Raw genomic sequence first — 25,386 nt, forward strand, 5'->3', positions numbered from 1 at the left:
AGTGATGGATAATAGGAATTTTGCAACACTTGGTCTTGTTCATGGAGAATGACAACCCTCTTTGTGCAGCCCGCGCTGCTGATTGGTCACTTTGAGAGCAGGACCTCGTTTCCATCAAGTTTACGGGATCGAATGAATCACGAGGTCATCAGTATCCAGACAGAATTAGTGAGATAGAACAAGTGGTCATTTCGAAATGAGGAACGCAAAGGCTGTCTATTATTGAATATTGGCAATTCTATGACGGAGCATAACAGGAGTCGAGTGAAACTCGGCTTTATATCTCGGCTACAAACGTTGGATGAGGTCAACTTCTGAGGATGAATGGCCTCGGCGCTTGTAGTACATTTGAGAGAAGTCTAAAAAAGGCCATATATTCCATGCTGGTGGCAGTGCAGCAACTGCAGTCCACTTTGAGCTGGCTGCTCTGTCCTGAAGGTTCAAGTGTGCACAGATTCTACAGGTTGATACCGCACGATCACTCATCACGCGGTGAATACCAAAAGAACGAGGAAAGGGAATTTTCATTGATTACCGCGAGGGTTCTTCCGCTCTTGCTGAGACATGCGTCGTGTAATGCATCCTGAGACACTGGATTCCAACCCTTTTTGTTCTGGTCTTTTTGGTCATCATGAAAAATTTTTTGGCCACAACCTTAATTTCGCTAAGGACGTGTGGAAGGTAATCCGCAGTCGCCTAAGTACATATGTCTCATAGCAGAAGAGCATTTTCAACCCGTCAAAAAGAACAAAACTCCGCACAAGATCACGTTTATTCCTTGGTCTTCTGGGTACCACGGAGCAGACCAGTTCTCCGGGCAGCAATAAGACCGGCTTTTTGACCGTGGGCGGCGTAGCGAGAGATGGTCGAGGCCTTACCAATGTGCTGGTGGTTACCACCACCGTGAGGCTGTAGAGAGAATCCTTGTCAGGTATTGCTCGAGAAAAATATATAGATAAAATAAGTCAAGGATAAAACTTACGTGATCGACGGGGTTCATGGCAACACCACGAGTCTTGGGCCAAGAGTTGCGCTTGACAGCGAACTTGTGCTTGGCACGAGAAGCCTCTGTAGATACTCGTTAGCAACGACGCCCTTCACACTTTCTCCACACTAAGCGAGAATTTGCGAGTCGGAGTAACATACTGAGCAGAGGCTTGTCGGTACGACCACCACCAGCGACGATACCAACCATACCACGAGCGGTGTTCTTCACAACCTTCTTGGCACCACTGGGGAGCTTGATTCTGGTCTTGCCCTCCTCAGGGTTGTGGCCAATGACGGTAACGTAGTTTCCGGAGGTACGACCAAGGGCACCACGGTCACCAGACTTCTCCTCGACGTTGGTAACGACGGTACCCTCAGGGACGGAGGCGAGGGGGAGGATGTTGCCGACAGTCAGGGCAGCGTTCTTTCCGGCGTAGATGAATTGACCAGTGTACATGCCCTCGTTGGCGATGAAGGTCTCGGTAACCAACTTGAACTTGTAAGGGTGACGGAACTGGACCTTAGCGAGAGGAGCACCACGGCCGGGGTCGTGGATGATCTCCTTCACAACACCCCTGACATATCCATGGCGCTCAGCGAAGTCGAGCGTGCGGAACTGGGCAGGAGCCTTGTTGAGACGGGTGTGAGCCGCTGAAGACGGAAAAAGAGATCAATCAGCATTTCTGGATTCTTGAGAGTAAAAGTTCCTGCAAAGTCTCGAATGCAGGAATATTCATTTCATTGCGGTCGCACTCACTGAAAATGGATCCACGACCCTTCCTCTGATTGCGGATCACACGACCCATGGCGACTTTCTATATGTTGAAACCTTTGCGTTAGTATTCAAAAGAAAGCCCGCCGGCGACCGTTGGTGGGAGTTTATCAATTGCTCGTACCTCAAATCGAAAATGGGCTTGTCGGGTTGGTGTTGAGAATTCGTCGGAGGATGGGCTGTGTGGGCTTTAGGGCGAGATCGCTAATCTAACCGAGTTGGCGCTAGCGCCATTTTGGGCCCTGGCGCGGCTGTGATTTGCGCGCGGATAACGTGACGTCTTGACCTGCGTGTAGATAACCCTCAAATACAGATCATCACTTGGTCCCGTTTTTCCAACCCGTGGAATAATGGTGCCTTCTAGGCGAGTGTCTTCGTGGCCGTCATCCTTCATTGTAGATGGATTGTCTAATAAAGGCTGACGCCAATCCTCGTTATATCAATGAAGTCTGGTGCAGTCTTTCTACAGTTTCGCTCGGGCGAACCCCGGCCTAATCTGCTCGCTTAAAATAATGCATGGGAATTTGTTTTGAAGGATTCATGATGAGACGCATTTGCGCTTCTTTCCTGCGACAAAATGTGTGGTCTTTTGGGTACCGGAGTAAGCTAAGCTTTCAATGACATGGCGAATCCTGCTCCGACCCCTCATTTATCCCTCAAATTATCTGGATAATATCAGATTATTGACAGTACCCTTCAGGCACGACTCTCAGTTAGGGATCGGTATTGTGCCACCCTTTCGGAGCCAATGGGAATTCCGATGGGCATCTGTCATTGGCAGGCCCCAGCAGTTGAGAGATTTGCCACGATGCATCTGAAAACTTTGAGAATTTCGGTATCTTCAGAATGTTCGTCTAGTCTTTTGACGACAAGACAGAATAGAATGTCTGCAGCCAGTATGCTTTTCGGAGGGAAGAGGATTAGATATGTTTGGAGCATGTCTGAATCCTTCTCCTTCCCGTACGTCCTCCTTGACGGCTCACCTTGCGGTGCTTCGAGTGGCCCTTGTTGATCAAACTTATCATGGTCTTCATTCGATCTTCGTCGTTTTCATTGTCTTTCATGGAGTGTAAACCTTCCTGGCTGCAGTTAATGCTCAATCCTGAGGAACGCCCTGGCGATGACGCACATAATCTGCTTCAGTATCTCAGTTCCCTAGGCTCAGTTGTATGCTTTTATGAATGGTGCACCTAGAATCTACACCTTTATAGCTATCTTTGAGAGAATTTATAAGAGATTAGAGTGTTCCTGCCCAAAAACTAGTCACCGCCTGATATTAACTGGTACCATTGATAATGCCGGACAGTCCAGGCGCGTGGAAGCCGCGCTTCAACCGAGTAGCGTCAGTAAGGGAACTTCGCGGCGCGGACTTGTCCACCGTCACCTCGTCCTCGAATGCATCACATCGAGACAGCAACCCAACCATGTCGAACATGTCTCTTTCCGACTCAGATCTTTCGTCGCTATCGTCAGCGCCTCCTTCAGAAGATGAAGTTGGTACTATGGCTCTCGATGAGCCTGTTGGCATTACCAAGTACTTCAAGAAGGAATCTGAGTCTCCGCCGCCGAAACGGGAGCCCTCGCCACCTCATGAATATGTTCTAGCTGATAATCCTGACATTGCAGTAAGTTTAGACAGTCGCTGGAGCTTACAGAAGCTCCGATGACAGTCTGACGCGTCAAACTATCCGCTACAGCCTCTTTGCTAACTTGTCGCAACTTTATAGTTTATTGTGATGTTCCGCGCGCGTTTTCATGAGGTCTTCCCGCGATCGACGCCACACTTTGGACCCCAGGATATCGAGAGAGGTGTCGTGGAGCTTCCACCAGGCGATTATATTGAGAGGCTATTGTGTGCATTGCTTGGTCTCGTGCTGAATCGGAAGAAGGATGTTGAGTATGCGCACCTGGTCCCTCCACTATCAGAGAGCTACCATACCATTTATTCCTTATGCTCGTGCAAGGCTTTTGCGACCAGATAGAGGGCTAACTATTTGATACTGATTCACAGCCGAGCCCACTACCAGCGACCTCTTGAAGAGGCAATTCAAACACATGCCTCCCAATGGCCCAAGGCTTGGCAAGGAAAGAATCCCCTTCATGGGGGTCGCACCTTTGCAACAATGTCACCCGAAGAACGCGTATGCCAATGCGATGCGAATAATCATTACAAGTCCAAGGCACTGATAATTTGAATAGTTGACCTTGTTGAAGTCGCTGATTCTCTGGTCCCTTTCTTCGTCTGAAGCGGTTCAAGCCAAGATTAAAGAATCCTACAAGCAAGCTCGCCATGAGGACGATCTGAACCAACCGCTTTCAGCCCAACCGTGGGGCCGTGACGGCCTGAAGCGTCGGTACTGGCTGGTCGAGGGTTTGGATGATACACATTTCAGGTTATATCGCGAGAGCAACCCTGCGCTTAAGAACGTTACGTGGTGGAGCGTAGCCGGGACTATACCCGAGTTGAAGGCAGTCGCAGACAAGCTGGATGGAGAGAAGAGTATACATTCGAAGAAGCTCAGTGAGCGGATCAAGAATGCCATACCTCGTTTTGAGGGCTCAGAGGAGGTAAGCTGCTATCGCCCGCCCGTGATCTATTTTTTTTATTGACAATCCGCAAGAAACGTAAAAGACGGGACTATCGCATTGCTCGCAAAGCGGCCTTCGCTCGACCCGAGCCCGGGTTTTCACTGTACGAAGGCCGCACTCGCGGCAAGAAGCTCAAGTACACATATTCAGATGACGAGGATATCTTTTCCGACGAGTTTTCCTCGACAAGACGATCGACACGGAACGCGTCCGGAATCTCGACACCTGCAGAACCTGCGGGACCCAGATATACAGCAAGTGGTAGGCAGATACGCGCACGAGCGGGTGGCATGTATGGCGAGAGCCTCCTTAGTGGCCAGCGCGGGGAGGAAGCTGAAGAAACCGGTAGACCCCAAAGGTCTCGGGCGACTCGCGCAAATGGCTATACGGAGTACAACATGGACGACGAGTCTGATGCTGGTCACTCCAGTGGAAACGAATGGCAAGGTGGTGAGGAAGAGGAAGACAATGATTTCGAAGGCGACGATGAAGGCGATTTGAGTGGAGACGAGTCGCTCATAAACGGACAAGATCGGAGTCTTGTGGTGCAGTTGAGATACGGTAAGGGAAAAGTACCAAGCAGCCCTCACGAGCCTGTCGAGGAGCCGTCAGCGGAGAAACTTCAAAGTGCGCATGCAGACACAGCACACCCGTCAACGGCCCCTGAAACTCAGCCTATGAGTCAAGTGCCGGACTCTGAGACCAACAGACAGACAGGTACGGCAGAGGCGCAAGCTCAGACTGTGGATGTTGTGAAAATGCCCAGCATTGTGCCGATGAACACAGCTATTAATGAGCAGAAGGCCGATCCGCTGAATGAGCTTAACGGTCAACAGCGGGAGACGCGTGAGGGTGCTGGACAGCCTTCCGGAACCGACTTGTCACCAAATCAAAGTACCTCCCATCAACGCTCCTAATGAGACGGGTTGAGGTTTCTTGAATGACAGCTACTTCACGTTTCTTACCAAAAGCGATGTCTTCACCTGACACTCGATTAGTGTACTGTGGCGTGGCGCAGTGTTGCCATTTCGAAAAAAATAATACGAATTTAGGCAAAGCAGGAGTTTGTTTCCATCGAGAGTTTGTCAGGCTTTTGTTGAGCGGTATGTTCACGGTCAAAGGTCCATCAGACCTGGAGTTTGCAATGGTTCTTTATAGCAGGATGATTTTATATGAGGCTCAGGGGACATGTCACACCGATCCCAGAACTCGGCCGCTGATCGAGGCGCAATGACTAGTGCTGATTCAAAACATTTTACCTACGCTAAATGTATATTATTTTGAAGGCGGGATGGAACGCATTAAAGGTTAGACGAGAATCGCGAAGTATGGTTCGACTCTTTGCTTGCATATCGATTTTGCTATGCAATACGGAGTCATTGACAACGAAGAAAGAAAGAACGCCAAATCCCTAACTCCAATGATGCAATGCGAGTCCCCATCCCAATATGGAAAAAGTGACTTAGAGAGATTAGTCTGCACCTGCATTCGAAAATTGCGCCGTGTAGAACTGTAAGAACTCCGAGAACGTCAGCTGCAGATCGACTTGATTCTTGAACCATATCTCAGAAATAGGTATATTGTCGCGCCAATGTCCGGCTTGACCATACTGAAAGATGTGCACTTACGTCTTCGACCTTGGCAGCAAGCCGAGGGTCCTTTGTTGTACCCAGGGGAGGAAGCTTCCAATTATTGACTTCATACCACCACCTTCGTAGTCTGCTACCGAGCGTCTGGCCACTGAGAGAAGCTGTGCGGTTCCAGTAACGCCAGCCAGAAAGCGCAAGAGTCCAAAGAGTACCCTGGATGAGTGGGAGAAGAACCTAATATTTTGCAAACCATTTCATTAGCATTCTATTGTCTCAATTCACATAGCGACAACGAGATCTCCCAACTCATTGCCGAGTATTCGTACCTGGTCCCGAATGGTAATCCATGCAACCCGTCCCCATGTATCGGCACCTCGCAAGCTGGCGAGATAGCTCTGTTCGAACCGCAGATCGGGCAAAGGAGGAAGAGTATGACGGCGTGAAATGGGTCTAACCATGCGACTGGGGTCAACAATATCGGAAGGGATGCTGTCAGCTTCGGAGGAAGAGCGTCGTGCCACTGGTCGCTTCTCCGAGGCGGCGGTTGGAGGATTGATGTCGTGTCTCGGGGATGGATTCCGCTTGATTGAGGCGGTTTGGATGGTTTCTGCCAGTTCTAAAGCTGGATCGGCCATTTTGCGAGACTGCACGATGCTATATAAATGAGTATTCCGAGTGAGTTTGTAGATGTCAGTTATCGGCGATCGTTCTTGTGTAGGTTCACGGACTTTTGGAGGTTATCCGGCCTCCTAACGCAACTAATCATAAGGACCGCCTGGACGGGGCAACTGGCCGGCCGCCGATCTTACTACGGGTTAAACTAAACCTTCCACCTCGCTGTCTGCCCCTCCTCAAACACCCCGCCTAGGTATTATTATTAGTCCTCCTTCTTCTCCTCTTTCTCTCTTTCTTACTTGTCTCACTCTGCTCCCTACATTTTCTTTGCTTAGTATCAGTACTGTCAATTGCAACAGAAAAAATGGCCGCTGCTCAGGGATACCCTTTTCTGTGCTTGGAGAACCCTCTCCTAGGTGCGTGTTATTTGACCTCACATCTCCGACAAGAGACAACAACTATATAACGGACGTGGATTGAGTATGCTGACTTTGAAGGGTCTTAGATATCCAAGCTGTCGGGTATGTCACTTATGTCACTGATGGACGACGTCGGAAAGTCTGAGCCAATTGGATATCAACTGATTGGACCTTGCTTGAACAGTGATGCCGCTCTTCTGGAAAAGTACAGTCTTAAGGACAACGATGCCATCCTTGCCGAGGAGAAGCACATGGGACTCTACGATGAGCTCCTTAGCCGCGATGCTAAGCTAATTGCGGGCGGTGCTGCACAGAACACCGCCCGCGGTGCCCAGGTATGCCGAGTGTAGATCACCTTTCTTCAATCTGGGCTGTTGCTGATCGACGATATAACCTAATAGTACATGCTCCCCGAGAACTCCGTCATGTACATTGGCTGTGTCGGTAAGGACAAGTACGCCGATATCCTCAAGGAGGCCTGCAACCAGGCTGGTGTCCATACCGAGTATCGTGTGGACGATGTCCAGCCCACCGGCAAGTGTGGCGTCATTATCACTGGTCACAACCGTAGCATGTGCACTCACCTCGCTGCGGCAAACGAGTACAAGATTGACCACTTGAAGCAGCCTCACGTCTGGTCTCTTGTCGAGAAGGCTCAGTACTACTATGTTGGTGGATACCACCTGACAGTCTGCGTCCCTGCTATTTTGGCCCTTGCCGAGGAGGCTGCTGCCAAGAACAAGGTGAGCAAGATGGCCTTCCTTCTGCATCCCGCTCGACTGAGGTTGACGTTTTTGGAACTCAGGTCTTCATGCTTTCTCTTTCCGCCCCCTTCATCCCTCAGTTCTTCAAGGACCAGCTTGACAGCGTCCTGCCTTACACCGACTACACTTTCTGCAACGAGACAGAGGCTCGTGCCTACGCCGAGAGCCACGAATGGAATACGGATGATGTCGTCGAGATTGCGAAGAAGCTCGCCCAGCTTCCCAAGAAGAACACCAGCCGTCCCAGAGTTGCTATTGTCACTCAAGGCACTCTGCCCACGATCACTGCTACCGTTAAGCCAAACGGCGAGGTTGAGATCAAGGAGTTCCCTGTGCACGAGATCCCCAAGAGCAGCATCAACGACACCAACGGCGCTGGGTAAGTCGTCATCAGTCATTCTACTAATGGTCAACGGAAATTTCGTGCTGACGAGTGCTGTTTGTAGTGATGCGTTCGCTGGCGGCTTCTGCGCCGGTGTTGTTCAGAACAAATCTCTTGAGGAGAGCATGGATATGGGCCAGTGGCTCGCCAGCCTGAGCATTCAAGAGCTGGGACCTTCGTAAGTCTCCCATTCATCTTTCTGTTCTACCGAAGTCCGTGCCAAAAATGGGCCGTATTTACGAGGGCCCGCGTCCGTTTCCAAGCTGCTTCCAGTTTCATTGTGCTGGGTGCAAGAATCATTTCAATGAATGACGACTAACGTCATGGCTTTGCCATATAGTTTCCCCTTCCCAAAGAAGACCTACACCACCAGCCGCTCATAGAATACCAACCACTTCTAATATGAACGCCCGGCAAGCCATAAGGGGCTATTGCAAGCTTGCACAAAATATTTCCTGGATGATTCAACCCTCTATACCCACTTGTCCTTGACTTAACGTCTTAGACCTTTTTTTTCTTTCTTTTTTTTCATTCCAAGATTACTTCCAAAGATTGCGTACAACACTACGCAGGTTTACGAGTTAGGGTACCGTTGATACGCGGAAGCCGCAGGCTTTCGACGTTCTCAACAACGATGTAATGAACGAATCTTTCGGTCTTATATATGCTCAAAATTCAAGAAATAGAAATGAGCCCTGAATTCAAGTCCCTCGTTTTGACTTAGACGTGACAGAAATTTGACGATGTTGGCATTGGCATTTCATATAGCTCTCCCCTAACAAACGGCAATGAGGAAGCTAATCAATTTCCACAATGTTGCGAAGAAGTACAAATGATAGCATGGCTCGTTATTATTCTAGGAAGTAGCCGTCTCCATCAGCGTGAAAAAGTACCAAAGGTCTACCCTGAAGTCAACTGTCTGTTTCTCAGCAGATCCGACGTTCGGTCCCCATCGACGGGACGCCCTCACCACCATTGTTGGAAGGTGGGATAGAAGAGTGATTGCATGACCTAGTCAGCTGGTGTGAGATAACAGCAACAGCCGCGATGCGGAGCTGCTCAATAGCCGACAAATTGTCCCAGCGTTTTACCGGAGCTAGACTGAGGGAGAAAACAGTGTACAAGATCGTCTGCGAAGGTTGTGGCTTTGCTCTCCGAATCAGAACCGGACGATCCACCCGCTCCCGGATTTAAATGATGCTTAAGGGGGTTGTGATCGCGTTCCACTCCCGCGGCCTCTAGTCTTGTTGTCAATTCACAAACCAAGGGGTCTCGTTTGAATCACCCGCCCTGACCGTAAGATGGAGTCTGCCCGATAGCGCCGAAATGGGAAGCAGATCGACGATTGGTTGGTCCAGAACTGGGAAAGCCCGCTCCAGAGGATAATGTACTAGCCAGGAACGCATCGTTGGCCCATGATGCATTAGCTAAGCCGCTTGACATGGGCTGGCTTGGTACTCCGAGAGAAGGGGGGGAAGTCGCTCTTCCCAGAGGACCTCTATCCCAGCCAGTTCCCGAAAGACCATGATGAGCTGCAGGATTCGAGGGGGACATCCAAGGGGACATTGAGCTTGACCCGCCAAGAAGGTTGTGCATCGAGGTTTGTCCAGCGAGGCTTTTCTGGAAGATGAGCTCGTTGGCAGTCATATCATGGGATGCATGGCGAGGGTCTGGGCTTCTCGTATTTGCAGTATTGGCTGGACCTGGATGTTGTCCCAAGCCTGGAGGCGTTCTTGGAGCAGAAGATCCACCGACGTCAGGTGACAGTCCGGTGCTCCAAATACTTGGGATACCAGGAAGGGTAGGTCGAGAAGTGTAGGACTGGGACAGTGGAGCTGCAGACCCAGCTGTGGGGGTTGGCATTGAGAGCTGCAGGCCAGGAGGTGCAATCGGAGAATAGCGAGCAGGGGCATCTGTCTCGCGATGGGTCGCATTGAGGCTCGACTCGAAGAAATTGCTGGGTATTGATTGCTGATTGGTGCTTCGAAGGAAAGCCAGCTGGTCCGGAAGTGCAGGAGTGTTTTCGTAAGTGTCTGACTCAACCAGCCGTTCGACCCCTTCGACAATACGATGCATATTAGCGGACATTGAAGCAGACGCAGACTGTGAACCGCCAAAAGTGCTCCTTGAATCCGCAACGTAAATGGCGTCCTTGGTCGCCTGCTGAACATCCTCTCGTTCAACGCTCGCCGTGGAGAGCGTGTTGTGATGGCCGGAGGGGCTGGCGAAGAATTGGGAAGGAAGGCCTTCTTCTTTGTAGATAAAGGTCTTCTTATCCTCATCATCCACAAGGGCTATAGGGATTCTCTGAAATCGCAAAACAGTATCAGTAAGTAATCGAATAATACAAAAGAACAAATAGGACACTTCGTACGTTGCTCACGACTAGATCAAGACCGTCAATCACGAATTCACGGATCCGGTAGAGCATCTCAATATTGGGATGACATCTTTCGACTCCAACATCGGTCATTCGGGGCTTCTGCTGGCCAGTAGCACTCAAATAGCGACGGGACGCGGCGTCTTTGTTGAGCGGCGCAAATCCCAAAGTCTCCTCATCTTCTTCCAAGAGGTAGTCGATTTCCGGGAGATGAACAACGTCGAAAGTTGATGCGAGGAGGCTCAACGTATTGGCATAGATCTTCCAAAACTCTGTAATTTGAACAGCAAGAGGAGTATCCTTCTCTTCTTTATGTGCCACCAGTGACTGACTGACGATAAGGAGCCAAGAACTATAATGTCGTAAAGCAGGTAGGACGCGGCGCGCAACAGCAGTGACCTTGTCTGGCCCGCTCTTCGCGTCTTTGCTGAGCGAGTCTTCGACCGCAAACCTCTCCAGCTCTGCTAGAAGGATTTGGAGCAGCGTGAAAAATGTCTTGACGTTAATGCGCTGAAAAAATAGCCGTGAATTGGACACTGACTCCTCTGCATCCATCAGCGACGATCTCAGTAAATGCGACGTGAGGGGGCTTACCATCAGGCTGCGTCCACGAGAAGTCCTCTGCTGCGATGTTGATGAGGCAGAACTTTTGAAGCGTACCTTCAAGTGAGCGCTCCTTCAAGTCAACGGCTAGCTGGTTCAGTACTTCACTCTCAAGCTCATCATGCTCGGGAAAATCATTTCCTTTGTAGCATTGGGCGTGAAGATAGACAAACCAAGGGGCCAACGCTCGCCCAGGAATCCCTGCATCCTCAGGACGAATTAACTCTCTCTTACGCCAAGCATGGCGCACCTTTCTGAATTCGATTTCCAAGTTACCCTTGGCAGATGGATGAGGCTCCTGGGCAGCTAGGGCCCGGTAAAGGTGGTAAGTGGCCCGCAAGTGATTGCCGTCAGCGAGCGCTATTACTGCCAACTGGTTGTGCGATGCGCCTGAAGCAGGGTAGATGGCTATAGCCAAGTCGTAGTAGCCAATAGCGGGACCCCAATTGCGGTCCTTGCTCACCAGTTCGGTCTCGCGGTAGCGAGACAGATCGCCAAGACGGATAAGTGTTGAATGGCATGATTGAAGGACACTTGCACGGAGAGTGTCAGAAGCCTCGACTGGAGGCTGCGCCGATAGATCTAGGTAGGTAACAAGATTTGTCTCAATGAACGCCCTGGAAATGACGGGGACGACGTTGCTCACTGTCAAAGTTGAACTTCCGCGCAACTTTCTCAAGCTCCGGGATACCTCCGAAGTGCGACGACAACTGCTGTATGTATCCTCGATAGAATCTCTGGCTGGATTTGATAAAGTCAAGGTAATGCTTTTCAAGTTTGCGTCTTTCTACCGGCTTCTTCTTCTTTGCATTCTCCTCGCGAAACTATGATACAAGCCACGATTGGTTAGTTAACGGCGTGCGCAACGATATACAGCAATTTGTGACACTCACGCGGGAGAGCAGTTTGCGAAACCGGGTGTTAATTTTGACATGTGCATCCCAGAGTCGGGTTTCAACATCGATAGAGCGAGATGTTTCAAAGTCTTGGAGTATGGCATTCTGACAAGCGGCGCGAAACCTGCGACGGGCCGTCAGATCGATGTGCGCAGAGATAAAACAAGCCAGCCTCAGTTTATGGACTCACTCGGAAAGGTAATGCGAGATTTCGGTAAACGTAGGCTCCTTCTCGGCAAGGCTCTTTAGAAGCTTCCCTTCGGCTTCAAGCGCAGTCCTATAGTGATGCGAATCAGACATGTGCTATTCTGTTGCATCAGGAAGTATGTAAAGTACTAACTGCCACGCATTTTGAAAAGCGGACGCCATGCTCAGGGCGGTCTTGATCGCGTCTGTGACACTCCACCCTCGACTTCGCCCGTCAGATGGCTATGGCTGGCTGAGAGTCTGCGGGCGACGAAAGTAGTGAACGATCCATCAGTAGTATGGGCGATTGGGCGCTAAAGAAAACGAATGGCCGGGATTGCAGAACAGTCTGCTGGAGGTGTCAGTCAGGAAGAGGTGAGGACAAAGTAAGCTGAGCGAAGATGGACGACGAGGGGTTGAGGCCACCGCTCATGGGAATGCAAATCCCATATCACGGGAACTTTTTGAATGCCCGTCCGCAAAAAAGAAATAATGAGGGACGGAGAGTGGAGTGGAGGAGTCGCATTAGGCACTGTTCCTTGTGGCTAACAGGACAGTGATTGGTTTGTGCCTCTGTGGCTGGTGCATTTATGCATGTATTATGAAGCTGGTATGTAATCCGCTTACATCACCGTATGTAAGATACAGTTAATGCCATCACTCACAAGTCCGTCTCAACTAGAAGAGTCAATCAATCTCCTCATGTAGTTGTCATAGTAGTTCTTCACCACCCTCACTTTAAAGCATATACTCTAGATAAACAACAACCAACGCGCCGCAATGAAAGAATTTTTCGTTTCAACTAAGCGCAGCAAGCAATACCAATGAGCATTGCAGGAGTTCTCTCCCACTGTTCCAGTCTGCATCTCTCCCGACCAACCAGACAGCACTAGTGACCCTAGAAAATCAAGAGGAGAACGGCCAACTCAGAGCCGAGAAGCCTTAAGACATGTCTAAACGCCCTCGCGTCTCGAGGTCCCCCTCACCGGGTCAATCACCTGAGACTTGGTCAAGTTCACCATCCCCGGCATCTTCAGCGCCATCTTGTGAACGTTCGAAGATACTCTTGCAAGACACCGATGAACCTGCTGTGGAATTGATGCATTGTTCGCTACCTCCGCATAGGGAAGTCATCTACTTCTCCTCCTATGAAGACTATGAAGTGCACTATTTGCAAACGCATGTCAACCGATGTTCAGAGTGTGGGAAGAATTTTCCTACAGATCGATTCCTGAATCTGCATATCGAGGAGAATCATGATCCACTCGTTGCTGCGAAGAGAGACAAGGGAGAGAAAACTGTTCGTCAGCCCTGTGACCATTGTTTTCGGGAGCAATTACTGTGTAACGACGATCACGGCTAACGAGAGCCCCTGCGATGCAGTACAGTTGCTTCATCGAGGATTGCGACAGGAAATGCTCTTCACCTCAAAAGCGACGTATGCATTTGATTGATAAACATATGTTTCCAAAGGTATTCTCCTCCTACGATCCTGGTTCCTCACTGTAGCTAATACCTAAGTCGCAGACCTACAATTTCTACGTCGTCAACGACGGGATCGATAAGCAAATATCTATGCTGCGATCACCAAATACACACAGAAGACGCATATCAGCTACCGCGCTCTCACTGCAGGAAGGCAGGCTGAGAAACCGAAAGACATGCGAATCGCACTCGCATGCGGTCTCACATGCAGTGTCTAAACAAAGCGTGGGACATGTAAACCCGGAGGAAATGGAAATCATTCAACTAGAGAAGTCCATGTCCGCGTTGCGATTTGTCCCGGCAAGTGTTAGTAAAAGCCTGAGACGAACCGGGAGTAAGTCTAGCTGAATTCATGTAACAATACTTTGTTCCACTGTTAGACTAATGCAAAAAAATACATCATGAACCGACTCGGCATCTCAAGGTTGCGCAACATAGACATAAATGTAACGAAGCAAGTAAGAGAACACCCCATAGGTTTCTCGTCCTGTTAAAAGATAAACGTATGTTGACGAAGAAGGACTGAAACGACAAGACAAACCGACCGCTCGACGTAGCGAGAACACCAGTATAGACGCCACGTTTCGGATATTATCTCGTTCTCTGGATCCTCTCAATTCCCTTTTTAACAGCAATGACAGGCTGCTCTGGAGCTATTGCCAGAAAAGGCTGGAAAAGCAGTGACGGCATCTTCATCGTGTATGAGCAGCCCGACTAATTTATACACGCCCCAAACCAGCTGGTGAAAAAAAGAACTATCAAAAACAAGGGCATCGAGCACAAGAATAGAAACATAATAGATGAGAGATTAATTCATAGACGCGGGTATATAGCAACATCATATATCATCCATGTCGATGAGACTGAAAGCATCAATGATTCGCAGGGCAGTTTGCAGTCAAAAGATATGGTACCCTAACAAGTTCGGAGAACACATAGGGTGCTTGCAATATTCCTTCTTCGCCGGGGACTGGGTTTCTTCAGCGGGCAGATCATCTGTCAGTCTGGAAGGCTGCATGCGGACCGATTGCGAAACAGACGGACAAACGTAATCCTGAAATCATAGCTGATTTTCTAAGACATCTGCATAAGCATCCAAGCTTGACCCAACCAGATCAACTATCGCCCAACTCGTGTTTCCCTTGAAGGTTCTTGCCCAGACCCGGACGATAGCGACGCTTAGTTGTTTGGCCTTGTAAGGATTGGCCATAAATTCCATATCAGGCGCTCCTGGTGGGTCAACGGCCATGTCGGTCTCGTCCATCATGCTCTTGATCCACAAAAGTAGTTTCCTTTCATGGTCTGACAACCTCTGCTCCGAGTGCGTAGCTGGTATTGAGAGTAGCCATCTGCTCAAGAGAAAAGCGCATTCCAAACTGCAAAGGGAATGCTGAATACTCCAGAAGAACGAATGGGTTCTCGCGACAAAGTCGATTCCGAGACGTACGGGGATGGACAGTGCATGGGCAGAATGCAGTAAGGCCATAATGAGACGTGGACTTCTTGCTATGGGCGGGGACTCGCTTAAGGCCCTAGCAATCTGAACTGGGTCTTGAGTGATCAGACGACGACAAGGGCCCAAGTCAACATGCAATCTGATGTAAGCGAGTCCTAGAAGGGCAGTAGAGGTGAACGCAATCGGCCCTGCGGGATTCTGAGGATCAATGCTGGATTCCGGAGTGCGTTTCCATAATGCCTTCCAGGCGCTCAGAGAGTTGTCTAAAATAGTCAAGTCATCGGGTCTGAGACTTGTACCTTGCATAGAGGGCGCAGATAGACAGAGTTGACGCGCGAAAAATATCTGCTGGATAATAGCGTGTATAAGGATATAATTTCCGAGTGGCGAGATTGGTGCCGAAGAGTTCGAGCTGCTCGACTTTAAGAATAGTTTGGCGAATGCCTCCTGGAAGGGAACATCCACCCCTGGCCGGCTGCGACTGAGCCGTCTCCACTGAGTCGCATTGCTCGCTTTCCAGACGTCATGAGAGCATGGCATGTTCAATTTCAACTCCGCGTTCAGGATCAGAGGGGGAATGTTGTACATGATGGAGTGTAGATTGAAAAAGCAGTAGACGATGAGCTTTGTGCGTCTGTTGCCCTCTCTCCGTATCCACTCCTCCCAACTATTTGGGTCAGGACTGGTCGCTGGTTCGGAGAGTCCATGCTCTCGAACGAGCCTTGCCAACGTACTTTGTAACGATAAAATTTCCCGGAGGAGTTCCGGGTGTCTCTCCCAAGACGCAAAAACTGTGAGAAGCAAGAACGTGCGAATCACTTCCATGTGAGCATCCGAATCATCTGATACATAAATTGAAGGATCGACAGGGTGCGGCATAGACTGCTGCTGTTGCTGGAAAGGGCTACTAGCATGATTTGACATGGCCGACGAGCCACGCGAGTTGTGGAATCCCGAACTGGGAGAATAAAAATTCCATGTCGGGCATGGCACTTGCTTGCTGTCCCTTCTTCGGAGGCGCTCCAGCAGTATTGTCTTTGCTGCGTGAAACAGGTCGATTCCTCGATTGTTTTCAAAGCGATAATGCGATCCTGCTGCCGCTAGTGCGAGCGTCAGCTCGGGAGAGCATTTGGCAACAGAAAGTGTTGGGACATGAATAAAAGGAAGATGCTCATTCAGTCCGTTGATATAGCCAGCAAAGAAGCGAGACAGAGCGTGTCTTGATGGAGGAACGAAGCCCTTCGGAAGAATATAAGCAAACTCCTCAAGTTTGGAAACGAAGACCTGGCGGTCAGCGTTTGAGATATCCCATGCTGGACGTGGACCGTCGTCGCCGAAACCGAGTCGATCATCCACTTCGTGGGACTCGGGTTGTAGCGAAGGCAAACGAGACCCAAAATTTGAGAATGATGGAGGATCGTCGGCCGAGCGCGGGTCATTCATGATTTCTGTCCCTAGTCTGGATGTTTCACGAAGAGATGGCTTAGAGTCAATCGAGAGAGTAGTTGGCAACATGGGTTCCTCGACTGTGGAAAACACTCCCGAGTCCCAGTCGGATGAGAGACCAACGCTTTCTAGAAAGACAGTGAAGTCTTGGACAGGATCACCTAAGTCAGTGAGATCAAGGATTGACGGTTCAAGCCCGTAGTTTTCGGTGATAGGCCTGTCCGTGACATGAGGGATTGGCTGAGGAGGGCCGACGGTATGTGAAGGCTTTCGCATCGACTCAAGAGCTTCCTGTTGGCCTTCAAGAGCTACATGGCTAGCAGCATGAGACAAGAGATTCAGATCATATCCCCATGAGGGGTTGAAATGCGTTGTCTCTATTATCGGTGCTGGCTGGACATGGACCTCAGGCGGAGGCGGCGGAATCGGCTGTGGCTGGACTGGTATTGCATCTGCAAGCTCGAGCATCCGCGACTCATGATGGGCCGTCTGTATCATAGAGGACGGCGTCGAAGGCACCTCATGGTTACTGTGGTTTCGATGTTCTCGATTGGCCGCAGCCTCGGCGGGATGAACTAAGCGCTCATGTCGTACAAGTAGGTCGCTACAGAATTTTCCCTCAAATTGTTAGCGCCACTCGAGACCTATGCAAGGTAAGATAACAGCCAACCTCCTTGCAAATGATTTGGAGCATATGTCACATGAGAACGGTTTTTCCTTTGTGTCTACGATAATGGATTAGCATTTCCGTTATTCCTCAGCGCACCCACAGGGCCAATTCCAGGGTTACTCAACGAGTGCGGAGATGTCGTTGGAGGTGCTCCAAGCGAGCGAAGGACCTGCTGCAATATTCGCAGGACAAAGACTTTCGATGTGGCGTGGCATTTTTCTTCTTCACTTTGCCTTGAACAGTTCTCTCTTCCTCCATGGCGAATTGCCTTGGAATTGGAGCATGTCCTCTCAGATGAGAAACAGACGAGCGGGGAAGAAAAACTGTGGGGTCGAGGCATGAGGGGGGTTTACTAGGCTGTAAAGAACCTAGGGACAGCCAGTCACGTGCAGCAATGCGCCATCCGCACTGAGGGAGGTTTTTCCCAGAGCAGGATACGGCCGCAATGATAATAACGATGTTGCTCGAATTGTCGCATATATGAAGACACTCAGTCTCATTGATGGCATCTATATTTATTAACGCTCTGATAGAAGCATGCAACTCATGTTTGTTCAAACAAATTGTAGAATTCTCCGTCCCTGACATGCAATTGATAAGGTACCTAGATGCTCCATCCTACTTGCATATTTGCCCTCCGCCGTCCCCACTGGTGCGGAGATAATAAGGTATGCTTTACGAGGATGCCAGCTGCTCCTGCCGTTTCTATATCCAACCTTCCTTTCTTCATCTTAACTCTCGATGAGACTTTGCTCGATATTTGGGTGTCCAGTGTAAACGGAAGAGGCGGGAAATGGCCCACTATAGCCAGAACCTAATACTGTGGTATTATTACATGGAGAATGTGATGGATGGCAGAACGGCCCATTAGTTTGCTACTTTCACCTACCTACTGATATGATGAGGACGTCCACATGGGTTTCTTTCCTCTTCATTTCGAGGACTGGATATAGTACTGCACCATGCGGCACTTGGCTGTAATCAATGGATTCACCGTTAGAAAAGGCGCAGAGAACATTGAGAAGGATCGATCTATATTAAGCTGGGGACACAGGACAAAATATTATTCATAGTGTAGAACACACAACTCCAATGACACCTACAGCACCTTGATATTCTTCATCAGAGAAAAAATGAGTACGAGGCCTGGGATAATAAGTCAGTGAAATGAAGTTGTAAATCGTTCCTTCTCCATCGATAAGTAAACCATTACTTGGCCATGAGTTCCTCAACATTGGGCTATTTCGGAGGTTAGGAATATACGAGGGCGAAGCACACCAAACCCTCTAGTTCGAAATTAGATAATACTACAATCATCATTACTTCTGGTTTGAAAAGGAGATTACTCAACTTTCCCCCGAAAGAGAACCAATAGATCCAAGTGGGAGCCTACGTACATGAATACAACAACCGATGTACTACACAACAGTTTAGCAGGTTTCAGGAAATGCGCAGCCATCGAGTCGTGATTTCAATGATTCTCAAACCAGCACATGGAAGATTGAGGTTTTGAGCTTTCAGCTGATATGGAGAGGTTTAAACCAGAAGCGAATCTGAGTCAGGGATGCAGCAAGGCGAGGGCGGGAACCCATGGGGAGCTCTTAATGTGCCTGAACCTATGGGTCAAGACAGTTCGCTCAAGCTGGAATGACAGCCACTAAATGGGAGCTTTATTCTAAGAAGGCGGCCGAAATTAGAGGAGACGATCCCATAGCTTTCTCCTACGATCGATCTTGGAGAACGTGCGCAAAAAACAGTACTCTGTAGATATTAGGTATTACCGCTTGATGCTCACAGGCGAGACAGTTCTGGAACTCTGATTTGCTCCATAGGCGAGCTCATATGAAAATGCATGTGGGCCTAACAAAGTAAACTTCTTCATGTTGAAATACGGAATCCGAAGCTATGAATGGACAGAGTATTCATTCTGTCTCAGTCTGGGAAAAGTTCGAATATAGAGGAGCATAGTCCGTGGTTTATCAGAATGCCAGTCTTTGCAGGGGATATCTAGACCAAGGGACATGACAGGAAATTTGGTGTAGATGGCTCCGACGAACTTAAGATCGATGCTAACCTACCAAATGGAAGCGATGGGCATTTGATGAACATGACGATCCCATGTCAAAATTAGTGTTGAGGTTTGAACCCACCAACACTGATTCCACAAGCTAAGAATAGCTCACTGAAATTGAATCAATGAAGGCATTAATGGTGACAAGTATTGGGAGGGGATGGATTTAATGGGACGGAGGGGCTCTATTGTTTCAGACTGTCGAGCCCCTGACAAATCTCAGCAGCGCGGCGTGTTTTAGAAAATGATTAGAGCACCTACTTGCGTGTCGGAGGTATTGTCCCCGACCGATCAGGCCTCCACAGAGATACAGTTGTTGTCAGTGTCGCAGGAGGGGTGATCACTCCAGCATCATATTATTATTACTTCTTTGCATGCTTATCGTTCATTTAATTATCCCTTGCTGAGAGCTAAACAAGATACCATTTGAGTGTTTGATGTCCTTGTACTCCTACTCCTACCGCCGGCGTCCTCTCTCCCCGCGTCTTTCAGCTTCTGAGACTGCTATAGTGAAGCAGTTCAAGCCTGATCTTGAATTGCCCTAGCCTTTACTTATCCAAAGCCTTAAGGTTAGAGCAAAAGAATCAGGTATTCACGGAGGACTTATCTACACACAGTCATTACTTTCACTGTAAGCAGGCTAGTGATACTTTCACTCCTTGTTATCCCTCTGGATCTTAACTTTCTTCTTTGCTGGCTACTCTTTGCTCTTCCTGCCAAGTGGACTTTGTTTCTACTGGAAGGAACAAAAGATGATCCTGGAGACAGATGGACTGATCAACGTTGTGAATATAGAGAACTCTGGACCTCTCGCCGGTTGAAGTCAAAACAGCTGTCAAAGTCGCACAGTCAGTCGGCCATATAGCTCTCGGGAAAACGCCGGTATTATGTTATGTCATTGAATCCCAGTGTATCCATATGGCATAAGATTGCGCCAAAGCCCGACAGTTACTATTCACTCCCTATAAATCAGCGTCCGCACGATATACGAGCTATGTTGGCGACGAAGATTCAATTGTCGGCGCCTTTGGGCATGACAGGATCCCAGGCTACGGCACCCACATATCATGTCGGACCATCGCACAAGTCGTCAACGGGGGCGTCTTCGCAGGACGGGATGCTGTTTACAAGCCCGACAGAGTCGGAGTTCTCCTTGAAGGATGGTCATGATGCCGTTCGGTGGGTTATCAGCGCCATCTAATCTGTCTTGGAGGTCTCCGCGGACGGCTGACTGCAACTTTTCCAGGTCGTGGGATGAGAAACAAGTGATCAACTGGTTGCACAGCATAAATTGCGGCCAGTATGAGTCTTTATTCAGAGGTGAGCATTAAGTAGCGGCGTGGTACCAGAATCTAATACGACGGAGTCACTGACGGTACGCAGCAAACAATTTCAACGGAGACAATCTTATTGAATGTGACCAGAAAATTCTTCAGGAAATGGGTATCAAGAAGGTCGGCGATCGAGTGCGGATTTTTGTAGCCATCAAAAAGCTCAGAAACAGGAGTGTCAACAACCTTAGACAAACGAACATGGTACGTGAAGTTCCGTCACAGTGGGAACCTCAGCTTACCACGATGAAGAATCAACTCGCTGCACTCGAGGCCCCTACGTACGCTCCAACTTCAGACTCCTCTCGGCTTACCAACCTCCGCCAACGAAGTTCGAGCAATCGCCGTATGTCTCGCTTAGTCGATAATGGTTTCTCCACGGGAAAATCATCCTCACGCCCAGGGTCCCCATTGAGAAATCAGCGGTATGCTGCGAACAGCCCGATGGAAAGTGGTCGGAAAGAAAGTTATTTTGCTCATCCTTCCTCCGGCGGCTCGAATTCTGGCCGAAACCCAGGAACACCTAGCGACGGTGGCCATGGTCACAAAGGTGGCTTACATCTGAGGCAAAACCCCAGCATTGATGGACTGACAATGGGTGCTTTGCCCGCAAATTCGCCTGTTATCAGGGTCATATATACCGGCGGACAGACCAAGGTACTGGATATCAAGCATTGCAAGACCGCTGATGAGATTATACTGTGTGTCCTCAAGAAGCTGCAGCTACCCGAGCACCAGTATCGCAACTATTGCTTCTACGTGCTCGACGGCTTGGAACCAGATCCTTCGAACTGTAGGCGGCTTGCAGATCACGAACTCATGGAGATTTGCGAAGGATCAAGTAGGTCCGAGCGCGGACGTCTCATTTTGCGGAAAATTCACGCTGGCGAACCAGATACTGATGAGCTCCGTCGTGCTTCTCAGCTTGCGTTGGATGAAAGCCAAATGACACACATGAATGCTCTGAGCAGTTCAAATGTGCGCAACCAGATTAAAATACAGCAACTCACAGGTGAACCCTGGCATCACATCAAACAACCTTTGTCGCCTGTATCAGCCCGGCATCCTCAGGGTCATAATGAGCATGACCAGTCTCTCCAAATGAGCACTGAACGTCCCTCTGTGGCCAAGTTGCGATCTTTCTTCGGGGCTCGCCCACCTAGCGAAATGATTATTCATGAACTTACATCATATTTCCCCGGTCATCAGCGTGAGGATATTGAAAAGACCATGCGCATGTCGATTCGGAGATCTCAACGCCTCAGCCGAGCAGCAAGTCGCCTGAGCGTCCTCAGCAATACAAGTTATGCATCGAGCTTGAGGGATGCGCCCCCGATTCCGAGCATCGCTGACACCTGGCTCAATCCTGGGGCTCAACCTACTCGAGCCTCGAGGCCGCTCTCTGTTTCCAGATTCAATCTCCCGCAAACATCATATAGGGATTCCATTGCCTCAAGCTCTCTTCAGCCTCTTCAAGAGGAGTCTCCCATTGAGCCGAATCGCAAATCATATGTTTCCTTTGATAGTGGATCAGATGATCCGAGTAACTCTCGCCAAAGCCTTCTTGATGAGAACGCGAGCGTTGCAGCGACAGACGGCGGATCTTTCAATGAGAGGCTGAGTGTCTTGGTGGCTGAAGATGGGGAAGAGGAGGACGATGGCCTCAACGAGTTCCTTTCCGGCAATAATTTTGCTCCCAAGAACTGGATGAAGGGATCTTTGATTGGTGAGGGATCGTTTGGTAGTGTCTTCCTTGCTCTTCATGCGGTCACTGGAGAGCTCATGGCTGTCAAACAAGTGGAAATACCTTCGGCGACCAAGGGTACTGAGTTTGACAAGCGGAAGAACAGCATGGTGACAGCACTTAAGCATGAGATTGAGCTGTTGCAAGGGCTTCATCATCCAAATATCGTCCAGTATTTGGGCACCTCTGCGGACGACCAATACCTGAATATTTTCCTAGAGTACGTCCCGGGCGGTTCAATCGCCACGATGCTCAAACAATACAACACCTTCCAAGAGCCGCTGATCAAGAATTTTGTACGTCAAATACTGGAAGGTCTTTCCTACCTCCATAGTCGAGACATCATCCACCGTGATATCAAGGGTGCCAACATCCTGGTGGATAACAAGGGCGGTATCAAAATTTCCGACTTTGGCATTTCCAAACGTGTTGAAGCCTCCACTGTTCTCGGTGCCCGAGCCAGTGGCAGCGGAGGTGGTCATCTTCATCGACCTTCTCTGCAGGGAAGCGTGTACTGGATGGCACCGGAAGTCGTGCGACAGACAGCCCACACAAAAAAGGCGGACATCTGGAGTTTGGGCTGCCTTGTCGTGGAGATGTTTATTGGGGCCCATCCTTTCCCTGACTGCAGTCAGTTGCAAGCTATTTTCGCCATTGGTAGCAACAGTGCGAGACCGCCGGCTCCCGAGCACGCGAGCAAAGAAGCCATGGCCTTCTTGGACATGACCTTCCAAGTCGATTATGAGAAAAGACCCTCCGCGGACGAGTTACTGCAGAGCCAGTTCTTGTCTGCACCGCTGGCGTGAGATGCATCCGAACTTCAGACGTGATTCAATAGCCCATAGCCGCTCCTTGGATAATAGCGCGCTGCTCATGCTGTCTACCACAAATATTAGGCGTTTCTCCCAACGTCAATTTCCTTTTAATTTCGAAGGCACATCGAACTCGGCATCTTCCCTTTTATGAACTTGAATACCCCAGAGCCTTCCCATCTTACTTTTCGCTTTCCTCTTACCACTTCCTAAATGCAAGGCTATCACCTCAAAGGCGTTCTAATATCCGGTAGGATTCTGATATTTTATTGATTGCATTTGTTGCTTTTCGTGTGCCATACATAAGCGGGCATTGCAGTTGTTGAATAGGATCAAAATATGACATCTAATATTCATGCTTCCATGTTGCCCCGGGTACTAGATGAAGAGAAGCTTGGACCAACTTATGTTCTCGACAAGGAGGCAGTCTCTGCCACATGGCGCGAGTAATAAGGTTCATGCATAGAAGTATGTTTTTTCAGCTCGCTAGGAAAATATAGAGTTATCACATGATTTCTATAATACAACTTGATTGCCAGGACAGCATAAAATACAAGATGAGCTAGCATATCGCTCAGAAGTCACCTGGTTCTTCAAGTCTGGCATGTTTGTCCCAGGCGACGAACCACATAAACAGGTGGATAAAACTTGCCGTCTAATCAACAAGCTTTCCATAGAAGGGAATACCCATGGCGCTGAGGAGAAGACGGGCGTCCTTGTCGGTTCTGGCAGTTGTATGGATCGTGATGTGAGCACCGGGGATCATCTTTGGTGGGTACCTATTCGGATAAAAAAGTACGTTAGCCTAAGCGTTACTGGAAATCGGTTGAAAGACGACATTTCGACTTACATGTCGTAGTTGACCTCGATTTCTGGGAAGAGAGCCACGTTCTCGGGCTCAAGGCCGAACGTGATGTTTCCGCTGCTATCACCGCTGGTGCCCTTGACACCTTCCCAGTCCTTGATTCTAGGCAGAACAACATCGACTAACTTTCCGAAAAAGTGGAGCATATCCTCACCGCGCAGTTCTGCCTTCACCGCGACGGTGTCTCTGCCAGGCGCAATACCCCACGTGGCAACGCTGGACTTTGATTTAAATGTCTGAACGCGGACATTGGAAATAGCCTGAACGGCCATACCGGCGACATGGAGCCAGGACGAGTTCTCCGTAGCAGCTTGCTTGACGTAGCTGTGGATGGTGATGCGCTCGAGCTGGGGGATGTTGTTGAAAGTGATGGGTTTACGAAGCAGTCGTAGGACGTCGCCGCCACGAGGTCCACGTAGCGGTCGGTTCTTGTGGTAAGGAGAGCTGTCGTCCCACTCACGGAGACGAGAACCTTTCGGTGGAGGCTTGAACCCGGGAGGGGTGTGGACGTAGCAGAGGGTGAGAATGTCTGGAGCGATGGTCGACTCCCATGTCTGTGTTACTCTGGGAAGTGAGAAGGGGCCAGGAACAAAGAGTCGAGAAGAGGGATCTGATGGTGGAGGAGGTCTGTGAGGGTGTAGAGGGCCACGGTCATATTTAGGTGAACGGAACTGATAACTACAATCTGGATTTAGTATGAATGTCCTGTTGACGCGAACGCAGTTTGAACGGGCAATGAAAAAGGGCAACAATGCTTACCGACTCCGAGGCAACTGGGTTTTGCGCGCCCTTGACCTCGCTACTGGATCAAATGACTTCACAATGTCTTCCGGTACGCTGGCACTTAGAGAGCTTGACGACTCAAGATCATTAATTGGGGACTTCGACGACGCCTGATCCGAGGCATTGCGCCGCCAACAAACGCTCTGAAGGCGAGAGGACGGTGCAAAGGCCCTTGGCAGGGACCTTGCCAGGAACCTGGATGACTCGCTGGCAGCCATTGGGGTTTGAAGACGGGGTTGTTGATTCAGTCGATCAATATCGGGTTTCCAAAAATTACTTCCGACTGGGAGTCAAACAGTCACGTGCAGGGGCAGAGAATTTTGTGCCTGGACGATCTGGCATCAATGCAAGGCAACAAAGTTCACTCCGCATAACAAGAGGCTCCACATGTGGTCAGCTTCATCACCCCGCCAAACAGATAGCAAGTTAGATATACATTTCTAGAGGTATCCACTACTTCTGTTCCGGAATCCTTCTCATGGCTTGTTCCTTGTTGCATATTTAGCATCTTACGATTTATCATATGTCATTTCTAGATCAT

At 49.4% G+C, this 25,386-nt stretch overlaps 8 protein-coding genes across 8 annotated transcripts; 3 read left to right on the plus strand and 5 right to left on the minus strand.

The window, feature by feature from the left end:
- Positions 1-771: 771 nt before the first annotated feature.
- On the minus strand, positions 772-1,793 carry ALT_6424 (60S ribosomal protein uL2; the record flags this gene model as incomplete). Its single annotated transcript, XM_033562998.1, has 4 exons — positions 772-909; positions 983-1,068; positions 1,147-1,638; positions 1,745-1,793. 4 exons carry the CDS (start codon positions 1,791-1,793, stop codon positions 772-774), a joined length of 765 nt encoding a protein of 254 aa, XP_033418889.1.
- Positions 1,794-3,054: 1,261 nt separating this feature from the next.
- Positions 3,055-5,265, plus strand: ALT_6425 (uncharacterized protein; the record flags this gene model as incomplete). Its single annotated transcript, XM_033562997.2, has 5 exons — positions 3,055-3,384; positions 3,487-3,656; positions 3,771-3,900; positions 3,959-4,327; positions 4,381-5,265. 5 exons carry the CDS (start codon positions 3,055-3,057, stop codon positions 5,263-5,265), a joined length of 1,884 nt encoding a protein of 627 aa, XP_033418888.2.
- Positions 5,266-5,819: 554 nt separating this feature from the next.
- ALT_6426 (DUF1770 domain-containing protein) lies at positions 5,820-6,572 on the minus strand (the record flags this gene model as incomplete). Its single annotated transcript, XM_089600071.1, has 3 exons — positions 5,820-5,912; positions 5,977-6,171; positions 6,264-6,572. 3 exons carry the CDS (start codon positions 6,570-6,572, stop codon positions 5,820-5,822), a joined length of 597 nt encoding a protein of 198 aa, XP_089455533.1.
- Positions 6,573-6,916: 344 nt separating this feature from the next.
- Positions 6,917-8,299, plus strand: ALT_6427 (adenosine kinase; the record flags this gene model as incomplete). The annotated part of the gene is made up of 6 exons (XM_033562995.2): positions 6,917-6,968; positions 7,058-7,073; positions 7,156-7,306; positions 7,373-7,714; positions 7,777-8,114; positions 8,182-8,299. The coding sequence occupies 6 exons, from the start codon at positions 6,917-6,919 to the stop codon at positions 8,297-8,299; spliced, it is 1,017 nt and encodes a 338-aa protein (XP_033418886.2).
- A 1,099-nt stretch (positions 8,300-9,398) lies between these two features.
- Positions 9,399-12,365, minus strand: ALT_6428 (EST1 family protein; the record flags this gene model as incomplete). Its single annotated transcript, XM_033562994.2, has 7 exons — positions 9,399-10,424; positions 10,492-11,042; positions 11,092-11,682; positions 11,747-11,924; positions 11,994-12,120; positions 12,187-12,273; positions 12,337-12,365. The coding sequence occupies 7 exons, from the start codon at positions 12,363-12,365 to the stop codon at positions 9,399-9,401; spliced, it is 2,589 nt and encodes an 862-aa protein (XP_033418885.2).
- A 2,362-nt stretch (positions 12,366-14,727) lies between these two features.
- On the minus strand, positions 14,728-17,067 carry ALT_6429 (fungal specific transcription factor domain-containing protein; the record flags this gene model as incomplete). The annotated part of the gene is made up of 1 exon (XM_033562993.1): positions 14,728-17,067. One exon carries the CDS (start codon positions 17,065-17,067, stop codon positions 14,728-14,730), a length of 2,340 nt encoding a protein of 779 aa, XP_033418884.1.
- A 3,237-nt stretch (positions 17,068-20,304) lies between these two features.
- On the plus strand, positions 20,305-23,191 carry ALT_6430 (STE11 family mitogen-activated protein kinase kinase kinase; the record flags this gene model as incomplete). The annotated part of the gene is made up of 3 exons (XM_089600072.1): positions 20,305-20,489; positions 20,557-20,630; positions 20,694-23,191. The coding sequence occupies 3 exons, from the start codon at positions 20,305-20,307 to the stop codon at positions 23,189-23,191; spliced, it is 2,757 nt and encodes a 918-aa protein (XP_089455534.1).
- Positions 23,192-23,852: 661 nt separating this feature from the next.
- On the minus strand, positions 23,853-25,063 carry ALT_6431 (mitochondrial 54S ribosomal protein uL5m; the record flags this gene model as incomplete). The annotated part of the gene is made up of 3 exons (XM_033562991.1): positions 23,853-23,976; positions 24,048-24,740; positions 24,822-25,063. 3 exons carry the CDS (start codon positions 25,061-25,063, stop codon positions 23,853-23,855), a joined length of 1,059 nt encoding a protein of 352 aa, XP_033418882.1.
- Between the last annotated feature and the right edge of the window lie 323 nt (positions 25,064-25,386).

The sequence above is a fragment of the Aspergillus lentulus genome, assembly GCF_001445615.1.
Source record: "Aspergillus lentulus DNA, contig: Alt12, strain: IFM 54703, whole genome shotgun sequence".
Taxonomy (NCBI): domain Eukaryota; kingdom Fungi; phylum Ascomycota; class Eurotiomycetes; order Eurotiales; family Aspergillaceae; genus Aspergillus; species Aspergillus lentulus.